The sequence below is a fragment of the Chelon labrosus genome, assembly GCF_963514085.1.
Source record: "Chelon labrosus genome assembly, chromosome: 4".
Lineage (NCBI taxonomy): Eukaryota > Metazoa > Chordata > Actinopteri > Mugiliformes > Mugilidae > Chelon > Chelon labrosus.
The window spans coordinates 4,869,089-4,887,214 of NC_140340.1; the positions used below are offsets into that span (position 1 = coordinate 4,869,089).

Here is an 18,126-nt window from a genome sequence, read left to right on the forward strand (position 1 = left end):
TATCGTTACTCATTTGCATTTCTCTTTCAGGTGCTATGGGTGAATACGAGCCAAAGATTGAAGTTCAGTTTCCAGAGGTTGTTCAGGTTGCCAAAGGATCCACTGTGAAGCTGGAGTGCTTTGCTCTGGGAAAGTAAGTCCACTTCTTAGCACAGGCTCACTAGGAAAAGATTTTTATTTTTTCTTGTGTGGGCGGCACAGTGGTGTGGTGGTTAGTTAGCTCTGATGGATGCAAGAAGGTTCTGGGTTCGAATCCAGGCCGACTGGGGCCTTTCTGTGTGGAGTTTGCATGTTCTCCCTGTGTCTGCGTGGGTTCTTTTACATGCTCGTTAAGTTCATTGGTGATTCTAAATTGGCTGTAGGTGTGAGTGTGAATGGTTGTCTGTTTGTGATAAACTGGCGACCTGTCCAGGGTGTACCCCGCCTGTCACCCGATGACAGCTGGGATAGGCTGCACCCTCCCCCCACCCCACAACCGTTCACAGGACAAGCAGTTACAGAAGATGAATGAATTTTTCTTGTGTTCCACCGTTTGGCAGCAATCCTTGTGTGTTGTACATCTGTAAAATTAGAGGGCACTTGTTGCGGTGCAAGAATCTTCAGTTAAAATGTCAGGCTCTGTAACACGGTGTACCGAATCCCAAAATACAACGTCAGGCAAAATGCCTTAAGTTAGAGCACTGAGCTGTTGTACTTAACTGTAGGCAGAGTGTGGAGCTTCACATTTACAAACGGTGAAACCTCACTTAAACGTTCCATCAGAATCGGTTTTATTGACCAGGGACGTTGCTGCCAGTTGACTCCTCTTTCCAGTGGCTCTCAGTGTACTTAACACACATTCCAAGGGTAGAGAATACGTGTACAGGACATACGAGTGCTGGTTTATTCACAGTATACACAACGCGTCTACATGCAAAATTGTTGCTTAAAGCGTCAACATTTGTTCATCAGTCCCCATACTCTCTTATGTTGAACCTAAAATTGAAATAGCTTGATTTGAATTTGAGCGCAATGTCACCTGAGCACAATCAGACAAGGAAATGACAAGAAGCCTGAGAGATGAAATTAAAATACATAAATGACACCAATAGGAGTGTCAATATTAGACTGTATGGATATAAATAATGGTGTAATTATGGCATTTTTTTTAAGCTTTATTTTAGAGATATTCAGTTTCTGCTTCGTCTCACTTTTCTCAGCCCTGCACCTTCCATAAGCTGGAGGAGAATGGACGGCGTCCCCTTCCCCAGGAAAGTGGACATGAGAAAGGCCAGCGGCGTCCTAGAGATCCCCTATTTCCAGCAGGAGGACTCCGGCACATACGAGTGTGTGGCCGAGAACTCCAGGGGCATGAACACGGTGAAAGGAAAGCTCTCTTTCTACGGTAGGTGATCCTGTTGTGCATGAATATTTGACCATGGGGCGCCCCATCTGTCAGACCCTCTCAGACTGAGTGGCAGCGAAAAACAGACAAAACCGCTCTCACAAAGCAGCGATCAGCTCCCGTGGCGTACATGGGAGAGGAAGGCTCGTTTTAACGGCACATCAAAATGATTAAAGGCTGTCAGCCATGATGCCTCTAATATTTTGATCCAGATTAAAGGGAGCGATGCGGACGAGGCTGAGCCCTTGGATGCGACCTTGTTGTTGAGCCTCGTATTGGGTTCCACCAGATGGCAAGCGTGATTGACATCCAACTTGACTGGAGATCAGAGCCGTTAAATGTGCTATACATAGACCGGTGGCACATATGTCAGGGACGTAATCTGCACCGCGGCATCTGGATTGACTGGAAGGGGTTTAGGAGATTCACTCATTGTTGCTGATAGTCCCGTGATTGGAGTCACGCCCACTGAGTCCACGTACAAGGGAACCACAGACCACCTTGATCTAAAATTAAACAACCACCCTGTGAAAAATCACAATCTCCTTTTAGAAAATGACTCATCTTTAGATTTAATCACTTTTTCATGGTCATATTTCACTAATATCAGGGGTTTTCAGATTTGGATAACTTCAGATACAAAATATATTCTATTTATTGTTTAATGTCTTTAATCATGCTTTTAATTTTATTATTTTATACAGCGAAGAGTGTTTTAGCAAACTAGTTTAGTAAGATGTTAGGCTAAATTGCCCCTCACCTTTTTATTTATTTGTTTATTGACTGCTTACAGACCTTGCTCGCTTTCAGCTGTAATAGCAGACTAATAACATTGATACCTGCATTCATTCATATTCGTGACGCTGAAATATGATTAGTTCTGCAAACATTTTGGGCAGGGTTTAGGTTCAAACAGGAAGTCGTGTGGAACTGGGACGCAGACAGAGCCAAACGAGAACTGATCTTTTTCTTTGTGCTGAAATTTAATTAGTGCAGCAGTCATTTTTTGTGACTTACCAGCGCCAGACTGAAACTCAGGCAGAAAGGAAGAAAAAAAAAAGAAATGAGGAGGAAGTAAATATTATCGTCTGCTCAAATGAAAAGTCAAAACTGTCAGAACATTCACGATTAAAAACTGCTTTATGCTCTAGCTGTTAAACTAGCTTTCTGTGACCATATCTTATTCGATATATACGCTTATTTTATGCATTTTAATCTAACGCTCCCGCCCTAAATCCCTCCAGTGTTCAGTTTATGTTGAAGCCGCATCAGAAAGGTGGTGATTCAACTGTACGATCACTTTGATGCTGTTAAACAGGACTGAATCAAACACTGAACTGTTTCTGTTATTTAGCTTATAGCCCATTAATTAAAACGGGGTTGTCAGAATAATAGAAACGCGTGTCAGTACTGCACGACGCAATTCAGCAGCACTTCAAAAAACAGCCTTCGAAATGAAAAGTTGAATCAACGGCTCTCTCAGTTGTTTGAAACTAAAGCTGATAACCTTCACGAAGATTTAGTGCAGGGCCGTTATATTATAGTGCATTAGTCTTCACTACCTGTGTACTTAATGAATTGGCTATTTCAGGACACAGATTACAAGATATATATATATATTTTTTTTTGCTGTTCAGGTGTGCCAGCCTGTTAACTTGTGGTTTAATCAGTCTATGGATTTTCCTCCCACCTCAACGGCTCTCTGTTCTGCTTTCGACCTTCTTATTTGCTCAGCCTCCCTCCCTGTCACGCTGTGTCGGCTGTCAGAAAAAAACTCATTTGGGGCATTAAACAATTTGCCATTATTTACAACGGCCCCGGAAGCTCTTAGCCTCATACACCACAGCGTCCCTGCCGTCATCCACCGAGGCTTGGTTTGTCCTTTTGACCAACTCTCCTTTCTCATTTTTGATGTCTTTTGTCAACCTCTCTCTCTCTCTCTCTCTCTCTCTCTCTCTCTCTCTCTCTCTCTCTACTCCTACCTCTCTCTCCAGCTGTCTGCAGCCAGGTGATAAAAATCAGTAATCTCATTTTGAAGTCCCTTAGAATTAAGCCTTTGAGACATTCTTCAGCAGTGTAAGCCAATGGGTGGGATCGATAAGGGTATCTCTTGTACATCCAAGCAAGCTACAGTGGAAAGAGAGCCGCTGTCAGACTGGTACGAATGAAGGTGTGCCTTTATGGTGGAGCGCCGTCGTGGACATTGTTAAAAGATCGTCACATTTTTAAAGCCTCTGTTGATGTGCCAAGAAACAACAGCCACCGCCATTGTTTGCCTTAAAGCTGTCAAATACAAAGAAGAAGATCAATATTTCAAACTTCCCGAAGCTTTTTTACTGTTTTGCTGTACTTAGATGAAATGCATTCACAGAGTTGGAAATGTATTAACAGCACCATTTAATCTCAAGGTTGAAATTAGAGCCGCTGTATGTTAACATGAAAGAGGTTTCTGCGGGTGCATTCATTATTTTTTTTTCTTATTCCATATTAGAGCAACAAATCCAAGCTACAGACAAAGAGGTTTGTTAAGTATCCTCCTCCGAAGGAAAATCCTGTAAAAGTAATTGGCTTTTGATGTCAATATTACTCGGAGGGAAAGGAAACGTAAAGCCGTGACAGGTTAGTTTCCCCCGTTGTATTCTCATATGCGTTTCTGCAGACTTACCTCTGCGTTATCTCCCAGCGATTTCACTGATAAGGCAAATTCCCAATCCCTCCTCTGCTTTGGCCACTTGACATTTGGTCTGATTGTATGCGCGCTCGGGCCCGTGCAAGGCTGAGATGGGCTGCCTGCTCTCATTTGGTAAGCGCTGACTTGGAGTCGATACGTTCGCAGCAGGTGAGGGACGGAGAGAGGGACCCTGACAGTGTTTGGGGTGGGGCCGGCTCAGTCAGGCTCTGATGGAGAACTGCAGTAGCGTGAATGGTTGGGACGTGAAGTCTAAAGAGTGACTAGTTTCTACCACCTTTCGCGTTATGTTCTTGTTATGAAACATACGATACAATTGGCTGAAGGGTCACAAAGCTCACGCTGATATAAAAAGTCTCTTTGAATGTATGGATATATGTGTATCCTTTTGTGTTATGAAGACCTTACAGCAAGTTCACCTCTCAGCAGCAGCAGTTCTCCTAAATAAAACTGGAACACTTTCACTGTTTGCACAGATAGCAACAGAACAGCCTCCATACAAATCAAATGTTAATGACCTCAGCCAACCTTTGTGCGGTAGCCTCGTGTGCCAGAGGGAGCTTAGAGACCTATGGTACAGCACATGATCAACGAGCACGGGTACGGCTTTGTAACTACACAAGACTCCACAAAAAAAAAAAAGACAACAAAACCCTCCTCTGGTCTCTGTGTTCACCTCCTTTTATCAGCCTTTGCTCCGAACGTTGCCGAACACCCACAGATGCACAGAAACTTCGATCACACGCGGCAGCTGTAAGGCACAGAGATAATGTGGGGATACATTTGCGGCTATTGAATTTCATTTATTTATTTTTTTTGGTGTGTTGCCTTGTTTTACTCAGAGGCAGAATACTGTATAGCCGGGGCCAATTAGAGCAGGATTTGAGCTGGTAGTGAGGAGCTTTGGCAAGGGTCAGTCCTTGAGAGTGGCGTTAGGTCCGGGGGAAATGGAAAAGTGTGGTCAGCCATTCCTCTTGTCCTGCCACTGGCCTTGTGTGATATAGTCTGACAGTAGCTTGACCCACACACCCAGAGGAACGTACAGTGCATTGCAAAGAGAAGACTTTGCAGAGCTAGTTTTATGTACCTTTTTTTTTCTTTTCTTTTTTGGCCAAATCATTAACTAGCCTTGAGTTACTTGCATGACACAGCAAGAATCAATTCTCCTCCTGTATAATTATACCATCATTTATTGAGATTGTATTGAGCGGAGCGTTTTTTATGGCACCAGTAGCCACTCTAATGTATATGGATCCGGTTTTCATTACTTTTGTTCAGGTTTGAGCACACTAGGAAAGTAAAGGGAACCATCAAAGGAGAGGTTCAGAGATAATTCACCTGAAACTAAAGGCAATAAATGTGAGAGTCAAGGTCTGTCGCTAAATCTCAACTAGAGACCGAAAGGTGCCATCATTCCTATATTGACGTTTGTGGTTTAATTCAACAACTACATCTTGAAGACGGTGACATTTCCTTCTTTTATATACATATGTTGTTATCAGTCTAACAGATAAATCATTGAGACAAACGCTAGTTAGATAACCTAAAGGAATTAATGTGTAAATTGCTGCTCTAATGTCTAATGTTTATGATTATAATAATTATCAGTAGTTTTCCTTCACATGCCTCTGTGATTGGTTTTATTTAAGTAGTTTCATTCTGAATATAAACTATATAAAGACCAGATTTTTTCTACTGAGCCAAGTTTAAAGTCCGCTTGTAAATTTATATGCCGCCCCTAAATCTCCGGCACTGACATTCAGCTGGCATGTAGCATGTAGCCTGCAAAAACCAGGGCAGGAAAAAAAGGTATGTGAACCTTAGTGCAAACTAAATCTAGCTGCAAATGTACGAAATGACATCTTGAACGACGTTGGGAATTTCTAATTTATCATTTTCTTTCAGCTGTGTTATTTCATACATGTCAGAATTTCCACAAAGTCCACGGTCTCCATTCACTCCCGCTTTTTTATTTATTTTTTTGTTTATGTTTCCAGCGCCTCCTCACCTTATCGAGAAGCCCCAAGATGTCCAGAAGCTCATTGATGACTCACTGGTGTGGGAGTGTAAAGCCACAGGGAAGCCGAAGCCTTCTTACAGGTGGATGAAAAACGGAGAGAACCTGGAGCCTGCAGAGGTGAGACCTGCCAAGCGCTCGCATGTCTTTAGACCCAAAGATAGAGCTCCTCTCCCTCAGTCACAGCAGCAGTCCTTGGCACTGACGCCCCTCGCACACTCGGTGCTGCTGAGTGGAAAACGGGAGCAACCGTGTAGTGTATTTTCAAAGCTTCATTGTGTAGCTTGTTCAAGCTTTACAGACTAATTACCATGCGTTATTGTCTTTTTCATTACAATTACAGCGCCTCCTGTGCAGTACTACATCTTTTTTTCGCTCCTGCGAAACAGCATTTACTGTGTTTCAAATGAATCAGACTGCGCCTACCGGGCTAAAAGACTAAATTGTAAACAGGAACCTGGAAAGTACTGTAATGTAAGAGCTCCACTAATCTTCTGTTAAATCTTTGAGTGCCACCAAAGACAAAAAAGAAGCAAGACTCCACATTTAAACCGTGTATCCTGCTTCCCTTTTACCTCCACTTCTCCTCTGAATTATTATTATGAGTATTATGGTGAATATATGGTGAAAGATGAGTTTATTATTTTTGTGAGATTTTGCAAAAAAAAAAGGTATGATTTCTTTATTATTTATTTTGGATTATTATCAGATCCTGTTGGCAGGTTGTTTGGAGGAGACTGATTGGACGCTCCGACAGTCACCACAGTTTGCACCTGATAAATAAACAGACATTATGTTAATTTGCTTCATTATGCAAAAATGGCAACGGGCACACCAGAGGATATCGATCAGGACTTGAATGTTATACATGTGGCTAGAATGAACCCAGCATAGACGCTTTCACAGTAAGAATAAGAATCATTTTATAAGGTTAGTGCGTGTGTGTGTCTGTGTTTCAATAAGTCACTTAAAAATAGAAAGTTTTCAAGTATCATGAGATCTATTTTTCTTTTCTGAACACAACCTCATTCCTACTGTCTCTCTTTTTTTTAATTATACACTGAAAAGAATAAATTCAAATGAAGACTGCTTCATAAATCGCTCCAAAAATAGGCAAACCCGCTGACACACCTCAGCACGCTCCGCTCAGCCCTACGTATGATAAAATGTTTACAATGACAGCTCTGATGGTGCTGTGGGTGTCTCCTGTACGCGGATATTATAAACGGACGAATTCAGAACTTATGGGTGAATGGATTAATCAGCAAAGGTGTTGCATTGTTTGAAATGCCACCATTAACCACGGTGGCTTAATGAGTGGAAGAGGGAAAGGTCAACGATGTAAGAAGCAGCGGGAAGAGGATGCACCGGTTGCTGGTGTTTATTACAGCGAATCAATCGAGGCCTTTCTGATTGCATTTCTGGTGATAGTTTCCTAACGTTGGGCGACGGATATAGAGCCATCACTGCATCAGAATCAAAACATCACTTTATTCAGTGGACAGATGCATGCAGTAGAGGGTCGTATAGCTGATTATATGGGAACGCAATTATTCACTGTCACTATATAAATGTTTCAAAGCCTGAACCTTCTCTTGTCTTTCTAATAATAGCGACTCTCAAAGTGGTTTTACATTTCTCTGGCTTTTTGTCGGACAGACTGTGAACATTGTTCTCTGTTCACTGGTGTGTGTGTGTGTGTTTTTATCACCACTCTGTATGAAAGTAGTTATAATTTACTGGAATGCTTCTTTCCTTGTGGCTGTTTTCACTTGAAGGCTTGGCCGCTTGGCTGCTTTATTGACAGTGGCTGCAGGATTAAGGTGCTGTGCAATTAAAAGGAAACCTCACCGTGAAACTGGATTCAGTCCCTTTATGTAGGGGACCACCACGGTGATGTTTACTGCAGTGGACTTTTTTTTTTACGTTTCAGGACTGAATGATGTCATCTTAATTGTGATTTACTACATCCATACATGATTAGGAGAAGAGGTTGAAATTCCTTGATTTTTCCCGTGCACTCAAGCTCAAGTGGAGCTCAGCTTAGAGTTTTTATTCTTTCTGTTGAGTTTAGTTCACGTCTAATACTTCCTTCTTACTTGGGCACATTGAATAGGTTAATCAAACGTCCGTGAATAGAATTAGCATTTCTTTTACAGTTCTATGTTGCAGAGCACTAATACTTTCTTGCTCTCAAGTCCTTCCTGTACTGACCTCTTCCCTCACTTATTTATCAAAGAACTCGCGACATTTAAAGCCTTTTCATGTGTTGCTTTTCATTTCTTCTGCACTGCTAAATTGCTGTAATTCTTACGGTAATATAATAATAGTATAGACAGCAATCAAACCTCACCTTCCTGAACTACAGAAGTCAATCCCCTCGTTTCTGTTTTGCTGTTTTATATCAAACGAATCAACCCGGTGTAGTTGGCAAATGACATTGCCAATCATTCAACATACGGCTTGCAGATGGTCCCCCCAGGTCCCTGCATGAAAAACTGCTGATTTGAGAGGAACGTCATGGTTAATTAATAGCAGCCGTAAACGGGAGTGCTTTCCATGCACAGACTGATATACACCACCATTTGCCTCCCTCGCCAGAAGGGATATTCGCCCCTGCACATCCTGAGCTGCCGAGCTTTATGGAAATTCAGGCACAACCTGCTCAAACGCAGGATTAGTTTGTGATCTTTCAGTGAGGACAGTCTCTCTTTTCATGTGACAGAACCTTAATCCCCTGCGACTGGAGTTCAGGCCGCTCCGACACCCCTATGGAAATGGGCTCTAATGACATTATGGGTGAGCTCGGAGAAAACACAGGAGACGTGGGGCGCGAGGAGGCAAAGCCTGACACGGCTGCATAGAGATGTATGAAAACTGCTCGAGGATTTAATACAGTGGTGAATGAGTTGTGCAGGAACTCGAGTTGAGAGAAAGATAAACGTATAATGGGGATTGAAATGTCCGGTGGATGCACTGAGCCAACCGAGTTTTTAGTTCATCAAACCCACCCGTCCTTAAATAGATTTTAATTTGATGGCTCACTGACGAGCAAGATTTCCCCTGCAGGTGGCCAAACACGATGAAGTGGAGGTACAGCATGACCATGTACACAGCACTTAGTATGTATAGAGCATACCTATCTGGAAAGCAATTTTCACAATGCAGCATACCTCAGATGTTACGATATTCCTTCCCCTCTTATCCCCTCCTCCTGCTGAAGGGGAAACAGACCCTGTGGTGCAGTCAGAGATATAAATAGGGCATGGTTTTATTTCACTCTCATAAACATGTAGATTGATTAGGGTCATTTTCTGCTAGCCTGCCTCCATCCACCCAAGCCTTTCCCTCCATTAGTGATGAAAACCTAGATTTATTGCCACGTCTGTCACTTCCAGACCATAATTCACTGGCCCACTGGTTGGCAGTTTTTATGCAGATGAGCACAGGGAATAAGGCATATTAAAGGCATGTGTCTTGTGTCCACAGGAGCGCATACAGGTTGCAAATGGAGTGTTGTCGATCAGTCGCCTGACCCTGACCGACACGGGAATGTACCAGTGTGTGGCCGGGAATAAGCACGGCGAGGTCTACTCCAATGCAGAGCTCCGAGTGATAGGTGAGACACCGACTCGTTGTGTACGTGTGCACGCTCACGCACGGGGGCATACAGTGTGAGCGTCTGCCCCGGAGACGCGTGGGCAGGAATATAATTGTCCGTTCTTGTTTTCAAGTTTGCTCCGTCTCCTTCCCCTCTGCTCGGTGACCTCCGGCCCCTCTCTTATTGGCCACTAATTGAAAAGCATTAATTATAAGATGAATGCATCCTGCTGACAGTGATGTATGCCAGAGCTGCTCTGTTCCCCAGCCTCGCCCATCTGCCCTGTCAAGCCTGTCACTCTTTCCTCTGGGCTGGCTGCAGCTCTCGTTCAGCGTTCAACCTCCAACATGACTCATCCTGATCATGTAGCTGATTGGAGTCAGGCTCAATACATCCGAGCGTACTGGTCAAACTCAAGGTGGGGTTTCAAGAAAAGAATGTCAGGAGGCATCGGGCAGCTGTACAGCTTTTGAAAAGGGCACATATTTATTTTTAAAGTGGTTTATATCCATGGAGAGTTACTATGATAGAATGATTCACATGCAGCCTAACTGAGAATAACAATAAACTTAGATCAATCTCTTCTGCTCAGCTTTGCGCGTTACTATGCATCTTACTGATTACTAATTATTCCGATTATCAGATCTGTAATCTATTGTCTTTGAATTACCCAGGACAATAATTCAGTATATTTATGAACTCATTTTGCAAAATGGTACAAAAATGATGGAAGATGCATTTTAATACGAGATAAATGATCGGTGATGAATTGGAGGAAAGAAGATGTGAGGCTTTTACCAACGCCGGCTTTAATATTCTGCTCTTGTCTCAGCCGTTGCCCCAGATTTTTCTCACAATCAACTGAGGAGCCAGACGCTGGTGAAGGTGGGAGGGGATGTGCTCATCGAGTGCAAGCCCAAGATGTCTCCTTGGGGTGTGATCTCTTGGCGCAAGGGCAGCGAACCACTCCAAGAGAGTAACAGGTAACACGGCACTCACACAGCTTCTTCTGCTTTTACCCCGCTGTGAGGACTGCATTGTTTTTTAGCCAGGTGCAGAATCATGTGGGTTTATGTGTGCGCTGGACGCCTTGTCCTGGATATCAGACATCTACATTGTGATGTCTCAGCTGAGTGCAATACTGGACAAGATGCACATATGTTATGGAAAGTTATTCCCTAGTGCTTCAGCACATTTTCAGTGCCAGCTTGATTCAAACCCTTCAACAAATGGAATTACTTCTGGGCTATCAGGGTTTTCTTTTTTTTTCAAAGCTTTGGCCTGAGACTGCAGACTGTAAACAGGAAGTCTGCTGCAAAATGAATGTGAGGGGTTTGAAAAAGACGCATTTTCTTTATGGAAAACGTAGGATTTGTGGAGCTTGATTGCATTTAGGATGTTCTTCAGTCGTATTCTGAAGTTCTCTATCTTTATTAATATAATGCACTTCATTTTTGTCGAGCCTCCTGGGCTTGTAGAAGAGTACATTTGCAATGAGGGAGTGGAAAATTATGTTCACAACAAGATAGACCGTAAAATCTATAAACAGCCTGGACTGACGGCAAATTTAAAGTTTTAGGTTGTTTTTTTTTTTGTTTTTTTGTTACTGTCCCTGTTGCTCCACTGCAAAATAATTTTACTATATCAATATACGCTAAACAGCTCCAGTCACTGTTGCATATTTTGTTGTGGGGAGAATTTGATGCACTCCTCAGATGTGGCAACACCACAAGCGTGTTATATCTCCAGCTCTTTAGTGGCGGCCAACAGACCGGCTGCTGAGGAAATTCTGAAGTGCTAATCGAGTAGTTTTCTCCCTCAGCTGGGACGATAAAAGCTCCAAGTCAAATGATTCACCTCCTGTCACGTTTCCAAGTTTCCGGGGAGCAGAGGGCGAATCGTAGCGTCCAGCCATGTTTGACCCCCTGAGATGCGATGTGTGCTACATGTGATAACTTCTGCCAGTGCTGGTGTGTGTGTGTGGGTGTGTGTCTGAATGAAGTGTGAAGTCTAGCCCAGGAGCCTCGGTGGAGACAGGGGTCACCCATTGGGTGTCACCACTCTGGCATGACTGCGTTCTGACAGCAGAGCTGTGTGCGCAGTGTCTTGCCAGGCTTTGCATATATACAAAGCAGTGTTGTTGCTTGTCAAACAAAGTGGCGGGGAGTTTGCATAGTGGTCTCGCTTCTGGTGCCCTTCACTCGCCCCTGTGCCACCTCCCATCACGCATTTCGGCGTCACAACGCTCGGACCATTTTGATGAAGTTGCTTTAAATTCACACTTTACATCGTCTTCACGTTTGTCCCGGGCGAGGCATGAATTAATGTGACGAGCAGATGCTTTGTGATGCTTCGCTTTCCTGAGATTCTGACACACGCTTGTCCTTCAGTGTTCTCGCTTATTCTTATAACTATAAATCACACAATGACCAACTGCTGGAGTAAATAATTAATGATTCGAGATTTAAATCATTCAAATGTAATTAATAAACTGCTCTTAAATAATTCAAACCAGAGAAATATGACTTTACTGCTGCTGTTTGGTGTAGTTCTTTAGTGCATTTAGTAATAATGAACAATTAGTAGATGGACTTTTTAACCCTCTCTTTATTCTGGTAGTTTGATGTTCACTAATATATTTAAAGCACTAGATAAGGGATATTTGGCGCAGACCACCTGTGGCGCTGCTCCAGAATTAAAAAAGTAGAAGCTCAGATTTGAAATTAATATTCAAACAGTCCCGGCTGCATTACATTAAAATGGCATTCTTCTGAATTTACTCCATGCTAGAAAGCAGAGCTACTGTTTGCAGAGTTTGGAAACACATGCTGCATCCTTTAAATGTGCTGGTTACAGCTCCCACTTACTCTCTTTCCTATTATCTCCCTTTCCTCTCATCTGTGACTGTGACATGAGTGCACGCACGCCCTGGTGTTGTAAAAATGTTTAGCATCTGTTGTGGTAATCATTAGGAGAGGTCTCTTTTTAAATATCTGTCCTCTAATAGTGTACAGTATTAAGCCTCATCACGCTGTTTGCTTGGAAATTCATTAAAGAGGGCTACTGATACAAATGAGAGAGCTGCAAATTGTGGAACAAACAACATGTGGTTTCCTGCTTGTTGTTGTTGTGTATATACACAGAATAAAGCCCAGATAAGGTATTTGCACATATAGCCTGTGCATGTGTGCGTGTCTGAGCGGGTTTGTTTGGGATTGCACCTGTACAAAAAGGTGCAAAATCATAAAGAGGTAGCTGTGAACCCCTTTTGTTGAAGATTAATTGCCTTAATTGCGTTAGTACTCCACAGTGGCTTCGGCAGAAAGGGAACTAGTGTCACCAGCTGGGTAATCCATCTTCACAGCAGCAGCAGCAGCCCCTGTTTTTTTTTTTTTCTGCAGGAGACCAGTGGAGGGAGGGGATGTCTTATCTACCCCAGACAACCCTGCGGGGGCGAGGTTTAGATGACATCAGCTGGAACAAAGCAGCTGAGAGCGCAGAGCTGAGCAGGTCTTGCTGATGAGTGTGTAAGTGGGCCGTGTCAGTCGGGGAGAGCAGCCTGCAAAACACGCCATTTCAATATGTTCCTGGCAGGAAGAAATCAGGTTCGTTAGGGCGCTCACACCAGACGCACTCAATCAGCTGTCCTCACACGAGCTGCCGCAGGATGTGCTGAGGTCCCAGCGTCGCTCCCTCCATCTTTTAAACGCCCCAGAGTATTAACCTCGATCAGCTTTTACAGTCATGCAAATATTTGAGCCGGACCTTTCAGTCTCGGCAGGATTGAATAGCCCTGTAAGTGTTTACCCCACAACGTAGAGGTAAAGCACTTTGGGTGTGGCTTGGACAAATCTCCCCTCTCTCTCTTTTCTTTCTAAGCATTGCAGTGTGTGTCTTTTATCTGCACGGTGGATTCATGTGTTTTAGAGCACAACGCAAAAGAGGAAAGCAAAATGGCGGTGTCATTTTAGATGAACAGATATTTGTAAATTCATTATCTGTCCCCTCCTCCTTTCCCCAAGGAGTTGATGGACAGTCTGAGTTTCAGCAGCCTTTTAGTGAGCACAGTCCAAAAGGTCATACATCTGAAATAGGTTTGAGATATGGCGTGCAATGTTATGCAAATGCTTTATGCAAAAAATATATTTTCCTTCATTGTAATGTAAAACATATTTTTTTCTGGGTTATGCATCATACATCAGAAGAAGAGATATTCAGAGTGGGGGTGAAACAGTATGAGCTCTGCTGGTGGTTAGATTCCTGGAGAAGCAGAGCTGAGTCCTTTATGTGCGTTATAATAACCTGGGTTAAGATGGCACTTTAGACCAAAATGTACCAGCCACTATAGCAGTTGTGATTCTGTTGTCCCTTTAAGTGCACAACACAGATGAAATACAATAGATTTAAAAATAAATAAATAAAAAAATGTATGTTATTATATAAAGTTTTTAATATTTATTTCTTATGATAAAGATTCTCTGAGATCTGGAGCGAACCAAATTATGATAATTCAGGCACTCAATTTAAGAGTGTGACTTATTTTAAGAATAAAAAGATAAGAACAAGAAGAATCTCTGTTGCAGAACACAAGCCGTACAATGCAACGAGTTTCAGCTCTGTGAGATGCCAACTATGAACAGTAAAGACAGAGTAAAGAACAGTAGGAAAACAAATCTAAATCTGAGTTTGAGTGAAATGGAATATAAATATGAATACCAAGGTGCATACCAGAAGTGTGATGTTTACTTTTAACTTCAACATCTGTAGTTGCTTAAAACCACTGATCCCAAAATACACAGAAAATAAACATAAAGACAAGATGCTACTGTGTAGAAGGTCACACTTTATAATTACTGACATTTACTCTTTGTTAACTTTTCCAGTTTGTTTCTATAGAAACATTTCTAGAAACTTTTCTGTGGCTGTGGTGTATAATCCCATTGAATATACACCGATCAGTCATAACATTATGACAGGAGAAGTGAATAACAACTTGTGACAATACAGTGTTCTGCTGGGAAACTTTTGGACCTAGCATTCATTCATGTGGATGTTACTTAGACATGTAGCACCCACCTAGACCAGACCAGACACCCCCACCCCATAGCAATGACACTCCTTGATAGCAGCAGCCATCCCCAGCAGGATGCAGCCTGACACAGACACACACACAAAAACACTTTAGGAACAACTAAAAAAAAAAACATGAAGAACAGCACAAGGTGTTGACCTGGCCTCTAAATTCACTAGATCCCAAACTGATCAAGTATCTGTGGGATGATCCACAGAGGCCCCTCCCCTCAAAGCCCCCCCCACAACTGTTTGAGTCACAACTGTTTTGGAGGCATAAGGGAGACCTACACAATATTAGGAAGGTGGTCATAATGTTATGTCTGATCAGTGTAAGAGATACAGTCAGAGGAGAAAATTAACAGAAGGAAGATTTAAGAGAATCACAATAAAATCATCCATCATCTGTAACTTGATAAGGTTAGTTTAGTAAAAAATTGTCCTGCCGATGCATTTTTCAGCAAACCATGTCTTGGTGGCCCGCTTGGCCAGTGATCAAAAAATAACTTTTATTGCTTTCTCTGGACAGGAAATGATAAGACAGATCATAAATCTTACTGAAAAACACTTTATCTAAACCAGCACTGCTTTATTGTGTAAGTGCGTTCATGGTGGCTCAGTACAAACAAGCTACCTCTTTATCACACACTGTGCATCGCAGCTTATTCAGGCAACCAGTCAGGAGAGCTGTGGGGTAACAGAAAACACAACCTATGTCCTATGGCAACAGCAGGAATTTATAGCATCACTAGTGAGAACAATGGCTGGGGTTAGGACATAATCTTTTCAAATGGTCTTCTGCAAAATATGCAAAAAACGTACTGGTCACATGGTTACTTGATAGTGCTCTAGCCTCAAAACTCTGGTAGACTGTTTTATTAACAAGTGATGTAAGATGACTGGCCCTTTACAGTATTGTACTGTTGACATATTTAATACTGAGAGTGGAATGAGAGATGCTTTGCAGTTACGTTGTTGTTTACCGTGCATGTCAAAACTGAAATTATACGTAGAATTGCACAATTTTGAACCAATCAAATGACGTTACCTAGTTGGTCACACCTGAAATACTAATATGATGGACGTTCATTTCTTTATGTAGTTATTTAACCAAAGCAACAGCTAACAATATTTTGGCGAAATATACTGACCAGGCAACACATTATTATTCCTAATATTGTGTAGGTCTCCCTTGTGGTGACTCATCAGAGAATGGACACGGGCCTTCTGAGGGTGTCCTTTGAGGGGAGGGGCCTCTGTGGATCATCCCACAGATACTTGATCAGTTTGGGATCTAGTGAATTTGGAGGCCAGGTCAACACCTTGTGCTGTTCTTCATGTGTTTTTTTTAGTTTGAGTTGTTCCTAAAGTGTTTTTGTGTGTGTGTCTGTGTCAGGCTGCATCCATCCCCATGGGGTGCCTGGTCTGGTCTAGGTGGGTGCTACATGTCTTAGTAACATCCACACCAATGAATACCAGGTCCTAAAGTTTCCCAGCAGAACACTGAATTGTCACAAGATGATCAATGTTATTCACTTCTCCTGTCAGTGGTTTTTATGTTGTGGCTGATCGGTGTACTCGATGTTTCTTAGCACACTTTAGTTATACAGAACCAAACATCTGCTTTCTTTACACTACATTTCATTACAGCGTCATGGTAATTCCTAGTAGTAGTCATTTATTTTACACATGTTGATTTGTATATATGGATATGAGTTTCTCCTTGTTTTCTCCTTTAAAGTTTTATTTTTTTGTCACGCCAACATCTGTCACTTTCAGACACGGAGAACAAATACATTTGGCAGCCACGAAAGATATGCGCAGTAACATAAAATCATTAAATTCCGTGTCGGGAAAAAAAAAAGTGATAGGAAAGGGGCTTTGGATGTCTTCATTTTCTCCCATGCTTTTAAAAAATAGTGAAAATGAAAAAAAAAAAAAAACTCTGAACCGTATTTGTACTGTGGTCGCTTTAGGTGATATTCTTTTTTTTTGTATCCAGTATTTTTTATTTCTGTAACATTTCAATTCGTTGCACTGTGTTCTATCAAGGTAAGGACGATGTTTTTTTTATAGTTCCCAGTATTTTCATGTCTGAATTAGAATGAAATACAGCCAACACCAGGCTTGGAAAGCACATCTTATTTCTATCCTCTCCCAGTAAAGAGATTATTCTGTATGCTGTACATTTATTGCGCAGTAATTTAATGTTTAACATGTCCCAGTGACGGCCACCCTTGTCATAAAGAAAACACTACCGAACCTCAAAGTGGCCACATCCGAGCAGCTTGACACACTAATGGCTTCACACTCTGGACAATTTACTTGGAGAAATCAAATGTTGTTGGGAAATTGGCCCAAATGCCAGCCCCTGCTTCCTGCTTTTTTTAATTTTTTTTTAAATCACTTGTCACACATTGAGCTCAGATTTACACTTTGAGCCCTCTTTAAATCCGCTTTTTAGTTTTGCCAAACTATTGACACACACATTGAGGCGCGAGTGTGGCGCATGAATCAGTGAGCATGAGAAATTACTATCACAGGATGTTCTCTGACTCATTTCGTGCCTGGAGCAGTTTGGAAATCATCTGCTAGGTATGTTTAGAGCTTTAAGCGGTGTCTGTTAACGTCTGAGCCGTGGGTGCAAGCTTAACGCGACAAGTTTTTGAGTGCCTTTCCGTTTGCCCTGGATGCTGATCGGCCCATTAGTCTGCAGAGAGACCAACACTTGCGGCAGCTAGATTTGCCAGACTTCATATGTAGTTATGACCCAGTGGTACGGTGTCCCTTCTGCATATTATATTATACATCCCTCCTACATTGGCAGTGCAAATAAGCATGGCTGTCACGTAAATGAAGAGATGTCTCGCAGAGTGATCTCCATTTATGGCCCCATCTGCTCAGCCAGACGCACTCCAGAAAGAATCAGTGTCAGGAGAACCGCAAAACTGTGGAAGAGGCACAGCAGTGAACTTTGTATTAATTTGCTTATCGCCCATCTTTCCATCTTTCCATCTTTCCATAATGCTTTTGTTCTGTTTCAAGGAGGTTTTAATAAGAGTCTCATCAAATGTCTCAGGGCTTAATTTTATGAGGACTTGAAATTAATAAGCGCTGTATGGAAACAGGTGTATTAATAAAAGCGGCGATTAAACGATCCATGTGAACCCACGACCCATCGCTGCTATTTGAGTCTCCTCGCTATCAGGCGGCACGCTGTTATGCTTATTAAAAACATTGTTTATAATGTTTAGATGTCACTTCACATTTTTTCTCATCACTTCTTTAATTTCCTCGTTTCCCTTTAATTGAACATCTGCTTGTAAAGCGGATCTCTGGCTCTCTGTGGAGGTTAGCAGCGCGAG

General features: G+C 42.3%; 1 protein-coding gene across 1 annotated transcript in view; it reads left to right on the plus strand.

The window, feature by feature from the left end:
• Positions 1–18,126, plus strand: part of cntn4 (contactin 4) — a 135,983-nt gene that overhangs the window by 89,368 nt on the left and 28,489 nt on the right. The window contains exons 6-10 of the mRNA XM_084543425.1: positions 31–133; positions 1,200–1,384; positions 6,071–6,210; positions 9,580–9,709; positions 10,524–10,674. Of these exons, the coding sequence (XP_084399551.1) occupies positions 31–133; positions 1,200–1,384; positions 6,071–6,210; positions 9,580–9,709; positions 10,524–10,674 (709 nt within the window). The remainder of the gene's footprint in view (positions 1–30; positions 134–1,199; positions 1,385–6,070; positions 6,211–9,579; positions 9,710–10,523; positions 10,675–18,126) is intronic.